This window comes from Zosterops lateralis, assembly GCF_965231275.1.
Source record: "Zosterops lateralis genome assembly, chromosome: Z".
Taxonomy (NCBI): Eukaryota; Metazoa; Chordata; class Aves; order Passeriformes; family Zosteropidae; genus Zosterops; species Zosterops lateralis.
Genome location: NC_139800.1, coordinates 38,214,255 through 38,230,833, shown reverse-complemented (window position 1 = coordinate 38,230,833; position 16,579 = coordinate 38,214,255). Strand labels below are relative to the sequence as shown.

The following is a 16,579-nucleotide window of genomic DNA, read 5'->3' as shown; positions in this document are numbered from 1 at the left end:
CATCTTGGGAAACATTTTATTATTATATGACTCTCACTGCTGAAGAAACATATTTCCAGCAAGAAAATGTGTTTTTTTTCCTTCTCATCTCTCCCCATTCTTGAGAGATGTCCAAAATCAGTTGGAGCACATATTTTGAAGAGTTGTTTTTCTACTTTCTTTTTAATTATTATAAAATTTCACAGTTTACATCTTATGTAGGTATAAGGCTGAATATGCTGAATATCAAAGATGTCTTGTAAGCATGCTTTGTCTATCTCCCCCTGGTTACTTCTTGCAGACTGACAATCACAAGCATGATACAGACTAAAAGCTGTGCAGTTACCATTAAATTACATCACAACAGGTTTTCCTGAAGTGTACTAATTGGACAAAACTAATCTTAAAAAACGAAATATGTTTTTGTTCAACACATCTAGCACAAAGTTTTTGGATGCATCCTAACAATTTCTTGTTCTAAATTTTAGGAATCCTTGTCTTAAGGATTTTGCATCATTCATTTAGAATTTAGTACCATGCTTCACTCTGGCAGTAATATACCTGGAAAGAAAATTTGCTGGCTTGCTGCCTAGGACATTACCTCATCCTGTAGTGTGGCAAATTCCTCAAGGATGTGACCCAGTTTATCTCTCTGACGAGCTCTGTTGTGTCCATGGATTTGAATCAGACTACAGAATGGCTGAAAGAAGAAAAGTGTAATTTTAAATTATCAATGCAACTTTGAAACTACAGGAGACATACTATGATGTCTATTTAGGCACCTGGTTTATATGTCTATATTAGGAGGGGGGTTCCTTAATACTCCCTACAAAGTGCAAATCAGCAGGAAAGCAAACTCTGGAGTGATGCAAGAGGCAATTTCTCTGTACACAAGTCAATGTGAGATTGAGTCAGCATCCTTTAGGAAGGTTACCAAAGAAAAATGCTTGGGGCAAAAGACAGAAAAAGCTTAGGGCATTTTCTTATGCCTAAATCCATGTGCCCAGGTGGTTAGGGTGGCCAATGCATCCTAGCCTGTATCAGAAATACTGTGTCCAGCATGACCAGGGCAATGGTTGTCCATCTGTACTCAGTACTGGTGAGGCCTCACCTCAAATCTCGTGTTCATTTCTGGGCCTCTCACAAGACAGACATTGAGGGGCTGGAGCATGTCCACAGCGGAGCAGTGGAGCTGAGGAGGGGTCTGGCGTGTAAGTCCTGACAGGAGTAGTTGAGGGAGCTGGGGGTGTTTAGCCTGGAGAAAAGGAGGCTTGGAGGAGACCTTATCTCTACGGCCACTTGAAGGGAGGGTGCAGCCAGGTGGGCGTCATCTCTTCTGTCAAGTGACAGAACAAGAGGAAATGCCCTCAAGTTGTGCCAGAGGAGGTTTCTACTGAATATTAAGAAAAAATTCTCCACAAGGAAGTTTGTCAAGCATTGGAACCAGCTTCTTAGGAAAGTAGTTGAGTCAGCATATCTGGAAGTACTTAAAAGATGTGTAGTCATGGCACTTAGGGGCGTTAGTGATGGACTTGGCAGTGCTGGTTTGGACTCAATGAACTTGGAGGTCTTTTCCAACCTAAATAATTCTGATTTTCTTAAGATTTTTCACTGTGCCACATTCAACAACGGAATGTTTTAAAACAATTTTTAAAAAATTGAAACTGGACAGAATTTAAAAAAATATTGGTTTTATTAGTGCTATGCATTTGTGACATGAAGCTACTCTGTAAAGAGGTAGTAGATGCAGATTTCTTATAAAGTGAAATGCTAAATAAGAATCTGGAAGCAAGAGAAAACCAGCAATAATTACACCATCTTTTTAAAAGGCATTACCAATTTAAGATGGCCAACCTCTTTAATTTTGCCTTCATGTCAGGTGTGTAAAATAACTGGTCTCGTTTTAAAATGTATGCAAATCTGCCAAGTGCTCACACACACATACATGTTGTCATTAGAGTGAACACTTACCCGAACACAATGTGTGACAAAGGAATCAATGTAGTCTTTTGCCTGGTGGTTATTATAAAGACAACACCTAAAAAGGAAATATCCGTGTACATACATATTTTTTATAAATGCCACCAGTCTATGCAGCACAAAACAAAAAAAAAGAAATACGAGTGCAGCAACAGCAAGTGACTCCTTCATACATAAGCACTAAGTACAAAATGTATGGTTTTTGTACATTTGTCATTGCTTTTGTAAGCAGAAATATTTTTTCATCAGACATGTAAACACAAGTGCACTCAAGATCCACTTACTTTGGAGAAAGTACTGGAGGACTGACGAAAGACCTTAAGGCATCTTTTACCATGTCTTGCATGAGGTGAGTGCCAAACACCTTCTTGTTATCTACTAGGAAAGTTGTCTAAAAGTAAAGATGTGTTTTTAGAAACATGGTTTAAGTTAAAAGTAATGCTTTAGAATTACTAATAGAAAGCTCTGGCAGTACCTTTTACATATAAGAAACTTGTAAGATTACTTTAAGAATTAAAATGGTTCAACTGGGTCCACGGTTAAAGACTCAGAAATACTGAGATCTGACACTTCTGTGGTATTCCCAAGACACCAAATACAGCTCTATTACTTGCATAATAGAGTGCATGCAATTTTTTTTATTTCTTGGACTTTAAAGATGATAAATCAGACATTTCTGAAGATTAGTGTAAAATATGTGCCTTCTCTGGAGGCAGTAAAGGTGTATCTTCAGACTACTGTTGACGTTTTTCAATCCCTTTGGATGCTACTGCTTACAACAGTCATGTCTGATGATCATTTAACTTCCCTACATGAGTGCTGTGTCTCTTTCTTACATGGTTCTTCAGCAGTTGAAGAAAAAGCTCTGCTGTCAGGCACCCAGGGATTACACAAACATATGTAGTGAAAGGTGAGAACACACACACTATGAACACATTTTACTTGCCCATAGTTAGAGTCCATTGGCTCTACACATGGTTTAATAAGGATCAAATATAAAGAAGTTCTGGCATCTAGGGGCACCCTATTAAAATAAAAAAACTCCTAAAAGGAATTATTCATTCCGAATTAGGGAATGTATAATGCACTTTCAAGGTAAGAGAAGCAGTGAGAAGAAATAGCCTGTTCTGCACCAACCATCAGTTTTACTCTCGTAGCAATAGAAGCAGTCTATACATGAAGTTCTGTCCAAACAGGGAGATGAATACAAATACCAGCCCCAAAATGGCACAGCACATGGAAAGCAGCATAAAAATGTGTGTACAGGCATAGCTTTAAGGTGGAGGAAAAGAAATTTAAATGCTTTCTGTTTCAATTAGCACATACTAAAATAATCAAAGCAAAAATAATCAAAGCAACAGTATTCAAAAATTATTTAAAAAATTAGATCATAACATAAGCCTCCATATATATCACAGAATGGTTTGTAGTTGAACGGATCTTGAAAATTATCTCGTTCCAAACCCCCTGCCATGAGCAGAGGCACCTTCCTGGCTTTGAACTTGATGGAGCATCCACAACTTCTCTGGGCAACCTGTTCAATGCCTCATCATCCCCATAGCAAAGCATTTCTTCTATAATACTTAAATATCACCAGAACATTTTTACCACTTAAATATTATTAACTTATATGCAAATTATTGTAATACTTAGAACAATAACAGAAAATCATGTCTATTTTATTAATAGACATAATCAGGACTTGCCTGTAACAGGGATCTTGAAAGAACACATGGTGATTGCTCACTAAACTCACAGAAAAAGTCCTAATGCATATGCAGGAAAAGAAAAAAAAGACCAATCAGGTTAATATGCCAATTTATATATGTATAAATACACACACCCAATTATTTTTACACACACACACTTTTTCCTAAACAAATATATACAACTGTGTAAATACATCTATATTTTGTTTAAAAGCATACACAAACATAGCGTAGCTTATACAACTTGTAAGACCATGAATAGCTTGAACAGAACAAAATACATTATGAAGACTTTCTGCAATTACTCATTACTTAACAAAAAGGTTTCTGTATTTTCAAATGCAACAACTAGAAAGATGATAGTACAGAAAAAATACAATGAGATTGTTAAGATTATGATGTAACTACCCCAGGTATTGAACAAAACTGAGAATTGATTTAAAGAAATTGACTGAAACTGAGGTAAGGTTTAACTGGTGCCAGATGCTTCATGCAAACAACATGAAATAGGAAGACAAGAGGTTTGATGTAACTGTATCTCTTTTATCAGTCAGTGAACACATGGATACCAAAAATATTTCAAACATTTAAATGTCTTCTAATAAATGTAGGCAGTAACTAAGAGCAACACCAGTTATTCAGGAAAGAATATAGGCAGGTGCTTAACTTTATGCCTATTTAGGGAACTGCATGCTTAAACACCTGTTTAGTGCCCTCATGTTACAGGCACATGTGCAGAATACTACTTAATGAATTTGAAAAAAAGTCAGGCATATAGCAAAAAATTATGTTCTGATGCCATAGACACAGCTCCTCAACCACGGAAATTTGCTTGGCCTTTCTCACTAATATGTGTAATTATTTAATGAATTACGGAAAAAGTAAGAGGTTTGAGAGGAAGAAAGGTCTTTTGTCAAAAGAAGAAAAGTAGTAATTATCAGCAAGGATAGTAAACTTTGAAATTGTATCTAACAGTGAAAACATACCAAATACATACATAGTGCTCAGTTTTCTCTCCAGTGAGCAACAGCATGCACATATGAAATGATTTTTTTTGCAAGTCACATTTTCAGATCTTATTTTTGGCAATAAACAAGAAATATTCATGCTTACCAGTATACAGTGCAAGTTAGTTAAGTTGACTACTTCACATACAGTTTTTATTCGGTCTATTAGTTTGGAAAAATAATTGACCATTTCTTCCCTTTTAATAATTTTTGCATATCGAGGGAAAGTTGGTGGCAGCAATCTCTGATTAACAAGTGGCTCAAACCCCATCATAATAGGATGATCTAAAGAAGAAGGTGAGAGAGACAGAGAAAAGTTGCATATAAGTTGTGTTTTCAGAACCCTCTTCAATAATACAAATTATTCAATTAGCCAAAATGAATTCTTTAAGTAACAGTTAACTTCCTGAGACTCCAACAACCCAACTAAGACAATGATTACTCTTTAAAAAACCTGAGTCCTCAACATTTCAACATACACCTGTACAAACAGTGAAGTACTGTTCCCTATTTAAAAATGGCATACACACTGATTCTAAGTGCAATGCACTTAATCAAAAGTTCACATTATCTCTGGCTTTGGAATGACAGTATTGCTTTCAGGAGAACCATCACCTGGTAAAATAAAATCAAACAATGCAAATCTGTAATGACTTTCATAAAAAGTATTTTATTTCAAAGTAAATAGTGATTTCAACTTTTCTTTAAATACACGAAGATATTTACATTTATGAAGGGATCATATCCAGGAAAGGAAAAAAATGGTGTCATTTGATACATACCTCCTTTAGTGGTATCATTCTGTGCCTGCATACCATGATGCAGTGAATTGTGAATAGCAGAGAGCAAGTCACCTGCCTGAGTCATTAGTTTCTGAGCTTCTGCAACTGCACTCGTCTGAAAGGCAGGAAACAATTATTAATGATACAAACCAATACATTTTGACTATCTAATTTATGTTAGTTAAAAAAAAAGAAGGGCATTAAGATTCTGATATGCTTACACAACCAGTTCTGACAAAAACACCAAACAAAATCCAACATTTTTGTGTGGTAGCATTCTTTGTATTTTATGTATCTGTACATAAATTCAGTGCCACACATTTTTCTATGTAAGACTTTATGATAATTACAACTGAAAGTCTTGTATACAATATATGAGAGTCTGCTTGGGGAAGCAGTTGTATCCTTTTGCCTTAAAACATGAAGTTCCTTCCCTCTCAGCAATTAGGAAATCACATATTCAAAAAACCAGGTAAATTGTATGGAATGCTATTAAATGCCTCTTCTCAGACCAAAGATGTCTAGATACAAATTCAGTATCACATGGAAGGAAAAGCTCACAGTTCTTCTGATATAGACAAAATGCTGCCCAGTGTCAAGTAACTCCACAGGACAGGACTGAACTCAAGACGTTTTGCTCATGTGTGTGAAAGGAGTAATTAAAAATCCATAAGTATTTTTTAATGAATTTTTGTATGAAGTACAAAACTTTTAATGAAGTTTTGTAATGAATATTCTGTCTTTCTGCAAGACCATAATAATGTCAGCTACTACCCTTTCCTGTGTTTCCCACCAAGCAAAAACTGAATATTTGCCACTGTAAGGCTTTATTCAAAGCTTTACCTGCATCCACATCAATTCAAATCTCCCACATCTAACACCACAGTAATTACCTGATCTTAAATAACAAAAAATGGGCATTTCACAGGATCCCAACGCAAACACAGAGATGCCAAATGAACATACCTCTTTTTTTGTAAATGCTATTAGGACAGTCAGTAAGACGCGGGTAAACTTGACTCTGCTGAAGACAGCTAAACATTGTTGATGCTGTAATAAAATTATACTGCTAATTACTAAGCAATAGGTATTAGATCATAGAATCACAGAATATCCTGTGTTGGAAGGGACACAGAAAGAACATCCAGCCCAACTCCTGGCTTTGCACAGGACCACCCCAAGTGTAAAACCATGTGTTTGAGTGTTGTCCACATTTTCCTGGACTCAAGAGAGTTTTGGTGCTGTGGCCAGCTCCCTGGGGAGCCTGTTCAGTGCCCAACCACTCTCTGGATTAAACTCTTTTTCTAACATCCAACCTAAACCTCCCCAACACAACTTCAGGCCTTTCCCTCAAGTCTTGTCACTGGTCACCACCAATGAAAAGGTCAATGTCTGTCCCTCCTCTCAGGAGGAAGCTGTAACTGTGATGAGATCTCCCCTCAGTCTCCTCATCTGCAGGCTGAACAGACCAAGTGACCTCAGCTGCTCCCCGTACAACTTCCCCTAAAGGCCCTTCACCATCTTCCTGGCCCTTCTTTGGACATTCTCTAATACCTTAATGGCTTTCTTGTACTGTGGTGCCCTGAACTCCCACAGGACTCCTGCCCTCCCTGCACCAAACTGGCACACAAAATGCCTCAGCATGCCCTAAATGGCATGTCCTGTTTGCCAGCTCTTCCCCATGCACCTGTGTAGTTGCACTTCCTGGCTGCTTCTTATATGCATGGGTGTGGTTATATCATATTTAAATATCCCATTTACACCCACAAAATCCAGGAAAAAAAGCAAACAATTCATTACTTCAAGTTCAACTTCTGGATCTCTCTCTTCTCCTTGACGACTTCGAGTGCTCTGCAAGGTGAAGAAATGTCAAATAATTTACTAAAAATTGCAAAGGGAAGCTACTGATAAAATCCCTTTGCCTTCTCTAAAATATCCACCTGTTAAATAACCCAAAAAGTCAGTTTTCAAATTCAAAATTTCTTAATATATAATCCAGGTACTTGAATTCCACAAATAAGCAAAGCACAAACACTTTACATTGTAAGCTGTTGTAAAGGAAAATAGTAACTTCTTTAACATTACATAGTATCTCTGCCTAAAACCTGAAAGTTGTATACCTACTTTCTGTGTCCAGCCCAGTGTTAACTTCCACATCATGATTCCAGCTACTACTACCAGTGAAGCAACTACTAAAGAGTTTACAAATAAAATCTGAAAATTTAGCTAGAAGGCAAACTAAAAGCATGTTACAGAAACCATTATGGCAGCTCTTCAAAAACCCCATCATAATGACACAAACCTCCTTCATTCCTCATAATCTAACTCCCTTTCCCAAACCTATGTTAAATACACCTGAAATATAACTGATAGGACAAACATGAAAACAATACCTTCACTCGTCTTTGCATGTCATCTTCTACATCTTTCAGCATACCTGGAAAAAATCACAGCATGATTAAAAGCTGAGAAGTATTCCCAGGCACACCTACACCACTCAGGGGAAAAGAAGTTTCGAGGGGAAAAATCAAACTTAGAAGTGCTTTACATACCCATTAGCCAAAGACTAGACAAAAAATAATCTTGTGAGGAATGGTGGGGATGTCTGACAACCAAAAATCAGAAAATAGACCAACCGATGCAAAGCTAAAGTGTGCAAAAACTTTTCAAAAATAAACCAATGGAAAGCTCAAATACATATTAAAAAATTGTGCATCAAAAGATTAACATATGTACTTTCGTATGTACCTAATAACATAAGTATTCATAGCTGTAGAACTACTAGATTGCTCTTTTTTTCTAAAGCAGCCTGTTTAGAGGACAACAAACTGTGAGGCAGGAAAGCAGAATTCAAGCAATGCATTTTCCAGTAGTCTGTATCTATACCATGATGAGCTCATGCCCTAGCCATTTCGTTGGTACATCTAAAAGCACTTCTTCTGTTTCTCAGGCACTTAACAAGACAACTGAATCTTTTCTTCATGGAGGAATAATTTGATCTCTCTTTTAACCAAGTCAGCAATTTCCACAAGACAAAAAACCCCAAAACTTAACAGCTGAGACTCCTAGCAGTTAATCACATGTGTCTGAAAGTAATCACACACTCAAAATTTTGATCAAGAGGCTGCTGGACAGATACAAAGAAAGAACAAACCGTACCTGTAACTCTAAGATCTGTCACACTGTTGGCCATTTTAAAACCATAAGTCATTGACTGAAAATCTTCCTAAAACAAAAAATCAAGAAAGCAATATGTAGTTACATTTTCAGACTGGGGCTTGAGGTTTTGTTTTTGGTTTGGGTTTTTTGGGAGTTGTTTTCTTAATAGGTTTTGGGTCTTTTTGCTGTTTCTTCTCTTTTGGAGAAGTGGATGGGGGTTTGCTTTTGTTTAATTCCATCAAGTATAAAAGTCCAGATTTATTCTACACAGTTGAATACACTCGGAATGAATACACTGAATGACTTTTCCACCCAAATCCAGCTTGAGGTAATTATTTTCTGCATAAATCCTTAATACCAATATGCCCTTCTTATTTTCATCAAGTGACACCCTATCAAAATGTTACAAGAGCTATAGCTGCAAAGCAGTATTTCATCCATTTTAGATATGTTCAGCCAGAGTGTCTTGTCCAAGCTCAGAGGAAACAGAGATTGCCCTGAGCACAGAAAACAGGACTCTGAGGCCATTGCCAGATGGACATTTTAGACAAAAGACAATGATGACTATCTAACATAGAAAAATAAACAAACCGGAAGAAAACCACAACTGAAACGGATTTCAAATGGTTAACCACGAGACTTGCAATTTGTCTTGAGTAAAATATTTATGTGGTTCCAGTATTCAAGAAGAGAGAATGAAACCTTCATTGGGTGTGACAGTTCTGGCTTCTTTTTTCTCTGCCAGGATCAGGATTAATACACAGGAGTTGAAGTTTTTATTCAGACTTGGTTGTTTATTATTTCTTATCTATTTACAGACTCATGAGCTATGAGCTCTAACGAGCAAGTTAAAGAAATAAGTTAAAATGGAGTACTTCTCTATCTCTACCAGGTCATTTCAAGGACAATCTGTCCAATTATGAAATACCACCTAAATAATTTTTATTTTAAACCAAATAACTAACTGCTTGAAGTCTGCAATGCGGACTCCATCAACCAATTACAGAAAACCACTCAAACCCCTGATGAAGATGAAGAAGAAGGTGAAGAAGAACTCAGACAACGCCCAAAGTCCTTCATCGTAACTCACATGTATTGCTGTATACTAAAATCCCAAATTTGAGTTTTTCACCCTGTGAGATTGCACAATACTATTCAAACTACACACCCACAATGCCAGTGCTGTCACTCAATTTCAGAAGCCTGTTCTAAGGCCTCAAGTCAAATGTGGTGCTTGCTTGAGGGTCAGCACCGTTTAGCACAGAAAGCCTGAAATTTTCAGCCTCCAGGGTTCCAACAATTAGGGAAAACTGCATTTTAAAGGTATCCAGTCTAATACTTTTAGGATGATGAACTGCTATTCCTACTGAATCAAACACTAACAATTTGTCACTAATACATTGTTTCACTTGCATTATGGTATAATGTATATTTAACCCCACAGGAGACAGGGAACACAACACATACCTCCTCAAAAACAGCTGCTTTGTTAACCTTTTCTCTGGCAATATCACAGATTTTTAGGATTCCAAGAGCAAAAGCCTTCATAGCAGGATCTTCTATGAAGTCTGGATTATGAATATAAAGGCAAGTGAATACTGTCTGTGCCAAGGAATGTCCTTCTAACCATGTTATCTAGAGAAAAGGAAATTAAATATTTTACTAATGACAGCCAAATCCTCATTTTTATAGATCCATTCTTTTTCCAATTTACTGTGCTTCAAATACTCATTAAGAAACTCCTTATCAAGGCAACCTTCCAAGTACCAAAAAAGTTTCATGGTCAAGATGTTCCAAGCCTAGAATTCTGGCGTTGGATAAGCCTCTTTTACAAAGTTCAAGTCCAACCCTATGATTTGGACATGACATTATGTTATGAGATCTTCACATCTATAAACTTCCTCTGCATAAACAGTGAATGGAAAATACATATGACTATGGGACGAGTCACTAATGATCTTCGTGTTCTCTCTCTTTCACAACACAGAGCTTCTTATCACAATCCCCTCTCTCTACCACTGTCAGGAACTTATATTTCTGTTTTGAAATAGCAAAAAATAAAGTAGAACCATATTTTTAATATCAGCACTGTTCCTTTTGGGGACCAGGAGTAGAAGCAAATTATGTTACACTGTACCAGATATACTAAGATCTTTATGTCTTTCCAACTAAACTGAGTGGAAATGTTTTCAAAAAACAGCATTATTGGTGTAATTTTAAAGAGTAACTGAAAATAATGAGTATCATTTACTGAGGAACTTAAAGCATATACACAAAAAATTTGCAATTAATAAGTAACTGATATTCAACTTTTTTTCTAAATGTATTTATTTTCTTTCTTCAAAATGCTTTTTACACTCAGTCAATTTTGGCTGTATAGAAAGGAGCAACACAGTGCTACCAGTTACTGCACACTCAGCTTCCAACACAGTCAAATATGAGTACACAGCAGGTAATCAGATAACATACATTTATAAAACCAGAAACTACAAAACTTTTTAAAGGTTTTAAGGTACTACCAGCAATCTTCCATATTTCTTATTATAAAATTAAAAATCAAAATTAAGCCATTCATAATAGACAATGCAAATAACTAAATGGAAATTAAAATGTATGTATGTATTTTCTGCTTAGTCAATCTTTATCTGAGTTCTACTGGTTTTTTTCCTTTTTTTTTTTTGTGAAGATGGATTAAAGGATTATATTTTCAAAGAAAAAACATCTAGCCTAAAGAACAGAAAAACACTTACCAAACAACAAAAACATGTGTCCATTATTCCTACTAGCTCAGGTGAAGTGAGATCCTTTATTTTAATGGTGCCATCCTTAGAAAAGAAACAAACAAAACCAATCAAAACCCTAAGTACTGTGGAAGCACACAGGCAAAATACAACTTATTTGTACCAAAGCCAAAAAGGAAACTAAAATTTGTTTAAGACTTCAGAGTAATTGTACATCACTAGCTTTACTGACTGGCTTCACAACGTCTCAATTCTTAAGAGCTTTGCATTCCCATCAGTTAACACTGACCAAACATGAAACTACTCAAAGATAATGCTAAAGTAACAATTCTTATTTATTATTAGCCAAGAAAAGTTTAAAACCCACTCATACTAAAATCACAGAATAATACAATCATAATAAAGACTGAACAAGGAATAATAATATACAGGACCAATTCTTTGAAGGCTGCTTTTTAAACTGGAAATATTTGTAGTGTTTTACTGCCTTAAAGGTCAACACCCAAAAGGCTGCAACTTTGATCATTTAATTTGCCCAATGTATGCAATCCTGAGTACATTTTACATTACTTAGCCGGCGTTTTACGGAGTTCTCTGACTCTCTTCCAAATGTTCACCATAAAAAAACCCCTTTTCTCTCTGAGTGCATTACTCTTTTCCAAAACAATAGCAAATCTTTCAACCTCTGTCCTCCAATTTACCTTTATCATAAATCAAAAGTTAATCATTACTATCAATGTTGGTAAATTATCCAGCTTCTGTTCAGTACTGATAAACTCAAAGAATGATAAAGTGTTAATTTCCAGCTTTTTTAAGGAAGCTGGTTTCCATTCAGGTTAAATAGAAGCTAACCAATGCATCTACATATAAAGGACACGTTTTGGGGAAGCACAGAGTGACTTGCAAAACAATGTTGGAAATATATTTACTTGAGATATTAATACCAAATAATTTCACAGTACTTTTCATTGGAAGAGTTAGCATCATTGTGATAATGCAGTTAACAAGAAAGGTAAACATCACAAACTATTTTTTACTTAATTATCCAAAAGAAAAGAAAAACATAAATTTCAAGAGAAGATTGAAAACATTAATTATGCTGTATTGTGCTTAACTGTAATTTGACAAAGCTGTGTATTTCTACAGTGTAGGCAAACCCAGGGGAAATTCACACAAACCTTAATAGCTTGCTCGAAGTTAAGAACCTTCCTGTTAACTTGATTTCCAATCATACCAGCATCCATCTTGGGGTCCATCATTTCAATGGCAGACATGGCTTCAAAAAGACCAAAACTAAGAAGACAAATAAAAAATGTGCTGAATGTAATTATTTTATACAAAAATTGTCTTCACAAACTAATGAAAAAGAACACAAGAAGACAAACTAAATACACTGTATTTTGACCACAGACAATAAGGTATGTAAACATTATTACTGATCTTCAGAGTTCACGGTTTTCAGGAAGTTAAGGGTCTCTCAATAAGTTCGTAGAAAAAGAGACAGCTAAAAGTAAAAGAAAATATTAGCCTTTCTCTAAGGATGAACACACCTGAATGAAATATCCCACTACTATCTCTTTGCACCCTTGTTTCTATGAACTTCATAGCATCTGCTTACACATCATTAAAATCACAAATTGATAGCTGTTCATTATTACACCACACCCAAAAAACCGAGTAAGATATGTCCCCCATACACTAATGGCAATATACATGACATAGACTAATATATATTGAATATACCAGCTTTGTTTAAAATGGCCATGTTAAGAAAACTGATAACAAAAAAAAAACCACCCTCAGCATGTGACAACATATCACTCGTAGTCAGGGCATAAAAGCTTGCAGAAGAGCCATACCAAAAGACTTGCCTACAAATGAAGACATACAGTGCTTCACTATCATGACATTCATCAGAACTCCTGCAACAGTCCTTGTAATACAAAAAGTTTATTGCACGTGGCACATTTAAATTCTGAAAAGTGTATTTGCTGTATATGCTCTGAAATGCTCTTACATATAAACTGCACCTGAAAATGTGCTTTGATTCAATGAAGTAACTATCCTTGCACATACTTTTAAGCAGGTTTTCATTTAATAGTGTGCTCCTGCTTTCTGAACTATTAGTTTCAAATATAACTTTTTTTTTACTCAAGTAGACACCTTCAGTAAGAATTTAATCTTTTAAAATATTTAAATTCATCATTCTTTAATAAATTCAGCAGGTCTTTACCACATCCTTCTCTTTAAAATATTCTTTCAATGTGTAGAGTTCTCACCTTATGCTTTTACATGTTATTTAAGTTGCATTAAATCATATAGATTGTTTATCAAATACTTGATAACGACATTTGAGGCAACCAAGTTTAAAATCTTTCTGGCTTTTTTTCATAAAAGCATGTCCCATTAAATAGTGCAGCAGTGTGATCATCACAGATCAGAAGATGTGCTATGAACTTCTGAAATACAATTTCAATCACATTGAAAAATGTAATGCTATACTTAGAGCATCAGATATGTTCAGCATTCATACCGATGTAGCATATACACAGTGCCAAGAATGTAAGATATTCTACGTACTTCAAATACTTTATTAAAGTAGAAGTCTAAAAAAGCTTAGTTATTAGGTAACATTAACATGTTTGCAGTAGTCTTACCTAAAAGCCAGAATCATCCCACACACATACTTACAGCTTGTCATGAAGCAGTTCTCCTAACTTCAGTTCTACAAAGGAACAGGACAAAACAAACAATTACAATCATCCTACTAGCACAACTTTTCCAGGGTAGTCTTGTCACACACAAAACTGCTTTATGCCAAGAGAGAACAAGCTGCAGGAAGCAGATGAGGCATTTCTACTTGCATCATGTTAGCTTGGGCGGGGGGTGGCTACCAGGGATAGCTTTTGTGAGAAGCTGCCAGAACCTTCTTCCATGTCCAGCAGAGCCAATCCCTGGTGGCTCCAGAGATGGATGTGCTGCTGGGCCAATTAGAAACAATAGTACCTCTGTGGTAACAGATTTAAGAAGAAAGAAAAACAACAAAAAAGTTGCACAGTTTTAATTGCAGATGGAGAAGAGCCCTGCAGTGCTCTGGAGTGAGAACACAGGAGAAGAGCCCTGCAGACACCAAGGTCAGTGCAGAAGGAGGGGGAAGGAGCCGCTTCAGGTGCCAGAGCTGAGTTTCCTCTGCAGCCCATAGTGCAAACCATGGTGAAGGCAGCTGTTTCCCGACAGACCTTGTGTGGTAAGATGCAGTTTTTATATTTATTTTTCCCTAGTGTCATCATAAAATCAATGCAAAAAACCGTAAACCAGCAGTAGTACCAAACAGTAATAAAGGCTCTGTTTTTAAATGGAAGCAACTGCTTCCCCATTACTGAGACATGTTGCATCAGTTCAAAAGCTCAGACTTGCTTCAAAGATGAAAAATGATGCACTGATGAATTAAATGAATTATTGGACCCTGGAGATCCAAAAATATACAAGAAGAAAACAGAGCGTTGACTCTGCATGCAGGAATGACATTTCCACTTGGCAGAAAAGACAGGAAGAAATCTTTGCAAAGGAAAAAAAGCAGATGAGAAAATGCCTAAGATGAAAAAACTTTAATTAAAGAGGTTTTTATGTAATTTGAAAGAGGAAGCAAAGTGAGGTAGTTCATGATAATTCCAACTTCAGAGTTAACACAGAATCAATGTAGCTCATTCATCTGAGGCTTGAACCTGGGTCAAACTATAGCTCAACAGAGCTCAAAGAACTCTTAGGCCTCCAAAGGATTCCAAGTTTTCTCAGAATGAAAGGACTACAACTCACCTCTACAAGCTTCTTCAAAATCCTGAGTTATATCTATCCAGCTGGTATTACTCTTTTCCATCTTGTCAGGCATACCAAGTTCCCATCCTGAATCATCTTCTACTGTAGCTTTCATAACCATGATGCTGCACCTTTAAATTCCTGTCAGAGACACCATATGTTTGCACAAATTAGACAAAGTGCTTCATGGGAATATTTTTTTCTTTTCAAGGATCAGGTGAGAATGGGAAATGAACTGACATTTTATTTAAACACCTAGGGGTAGACAGGACCAACAGAAAAACCCTTATTAACAAGAACTCTTTAAGAAAAAGCTTTTCTTATGCATAACTTCTTTACAAGTAGCTTGTAGGCTGTGAAACGTCAAAAACTAAGGGCACCAAAACATCAGCCGTACCGACCCATACTGAAGTGTCTACTGTCAAATTAGAAATAAAATCAGAAGCATAACAACAGATGCAGACATCACATTTTTTGTACTTTTATATTATGAGACTACTCGTCCTCCTACTGCTCTGCAACATCAAAAGAGGGTACTGTAAAACTGAAAAAAGGCTTATTTTCCTCTGATTTCTTCAGCAGAAAGCAGTATCAAGATTGCGGCACAGCAGTTAAGCGAGTTCAGACTGGAATGTAAGTTTTAAACTCCACCAACCAGTTATTTCGAACTAGTTTTGTTCTTTCGCAACCTCCCTCAGGCGGGCAGCCCTGAGGACTTGCAGGCTTTTCCCGTCGCTGCCCGCGAGGTGCGGGCAGTGCCGAGCTCCCCTGGTGCGGAGCGAGCTCCCGCAGGAGACAGCTGCGAGCTCCCAGCAGCTTAACCACAGCCGCCGAGGAAGCTCCAAACAAAGGCCCCAGTGCCAGAAGACCTCTCGGGGATCGGGAATTACCAAAAACAAAGGGGAGGCTCAAAAGGCTTTTGAACAGCCGCCCCGGGGTCCCCCGTCCCAGCCGAGCTCGGTCCCCGTCGGGTCCGTGAGGGTGTCACCACCGCCAAGTTCTCCAGCCACCGCAGGGACTGCCAGGCTCGGCGGACTGGGATGAGGAAATACGTGGGAAATGAACTGAAATAAATTAATTTCCTCCCTGCATTGGGGACAATCAGGCCCCTCGGGCTGTGTTCCTCCCCGGGTCACTCCGGCGGCTGCCGGAGCCGCGGCCCTCGCGCAGCCCCGGCCGCTCTGGGGGCCCGCACGGCTCCTCCGCCCCGCCGCAGAGGAGGGGCCAGCGCGCCGCCCGCCCGCTGCAGGGCAACGGCCCCGCCGCCGCGGGCTCCCCTTCCTCCATCCCCCCTCGCCGCCCCTGCGGGCTCTGCCCGCGCCCCTCGCCCCGCTCCGTCCCCGGGCCTCACCCGCTCCGCCCCGCGCCGCCGCTCCCGGCCGGGCCGCCGCCGCACACGCGCAGAC

General features: G+C 37.7%; 1 protein-coding gene across 1 annotated transcript in view; it reads right to left on the bottom strand.

The window, feature by feature from the left end:
- Window positions 1-16,579, bottom strand: part of NAA35 (N-alpha-acetyltransferase 35, NatC auxiliary subunit) — a 26,757-nt gene extending 10,178 nt beyond the window's left edge. Inside the window, exons 1-16 of the mRNA XM_083884539.1 lie at window positions 16,525-16,579; window positions 15,174-15,314; window positions 14,049-14,082; window positions 12,536-12,650; window positions 11,367-11,441; window positions 10,084-10,251; window positions 8,617-8,683; window positions 7,851-7,894; window positions 7,258-7,308; window positions 6,424-6,507; window positions 5,458-5,572; window positions 4,782-4,960; window positions 3,666-3,725; window positions 2,244-2,350; window positions 1,951-2,017; window positions 581-679 (exon numbers count right to left, since the gene is read on the bottom strand). Of these exons, the coding sequence (XP_083740665.1) occupies window positions 581-679; window positions 1,951-2,017; window positions 2,244-2,350; window positions 3,666-3,725; window positions 4,782-4,960; window positions 5,458-5,572; window positions 6,424-6,507; window positions 7,258-7,308; window positions 7,851-7,894; window positions 8,617-8,683; window positions 10,084-10,251; window positions 11,367-11,441; window positions 12,536-12,650; window positions 14,049-14,082; window positions 15,174-15,294 (1,386 nt within the window). The 5' untranslated portion in view covers window positions 15,295-15,314; window positions 16,525-16,579. The remainder of the gene's footprint in view (window positions 1-580; window positions 680-1,950; window positions 2,018-2,243; window positions 2,351-3,665; window positions 3,726-4,781; window positions 4,961-5,457; window positions 5,573-6,423; window positions 6,508-7,257; window positions 7,309-7,850; window positions 7,895-8,616; window positions 8,684-10,083; window positions 10,252-11,366; window positions 11,442-12,535; window positions 12,651-14,048; window positions 14,083-15,173; window positions 15,315-16,524) is intronic.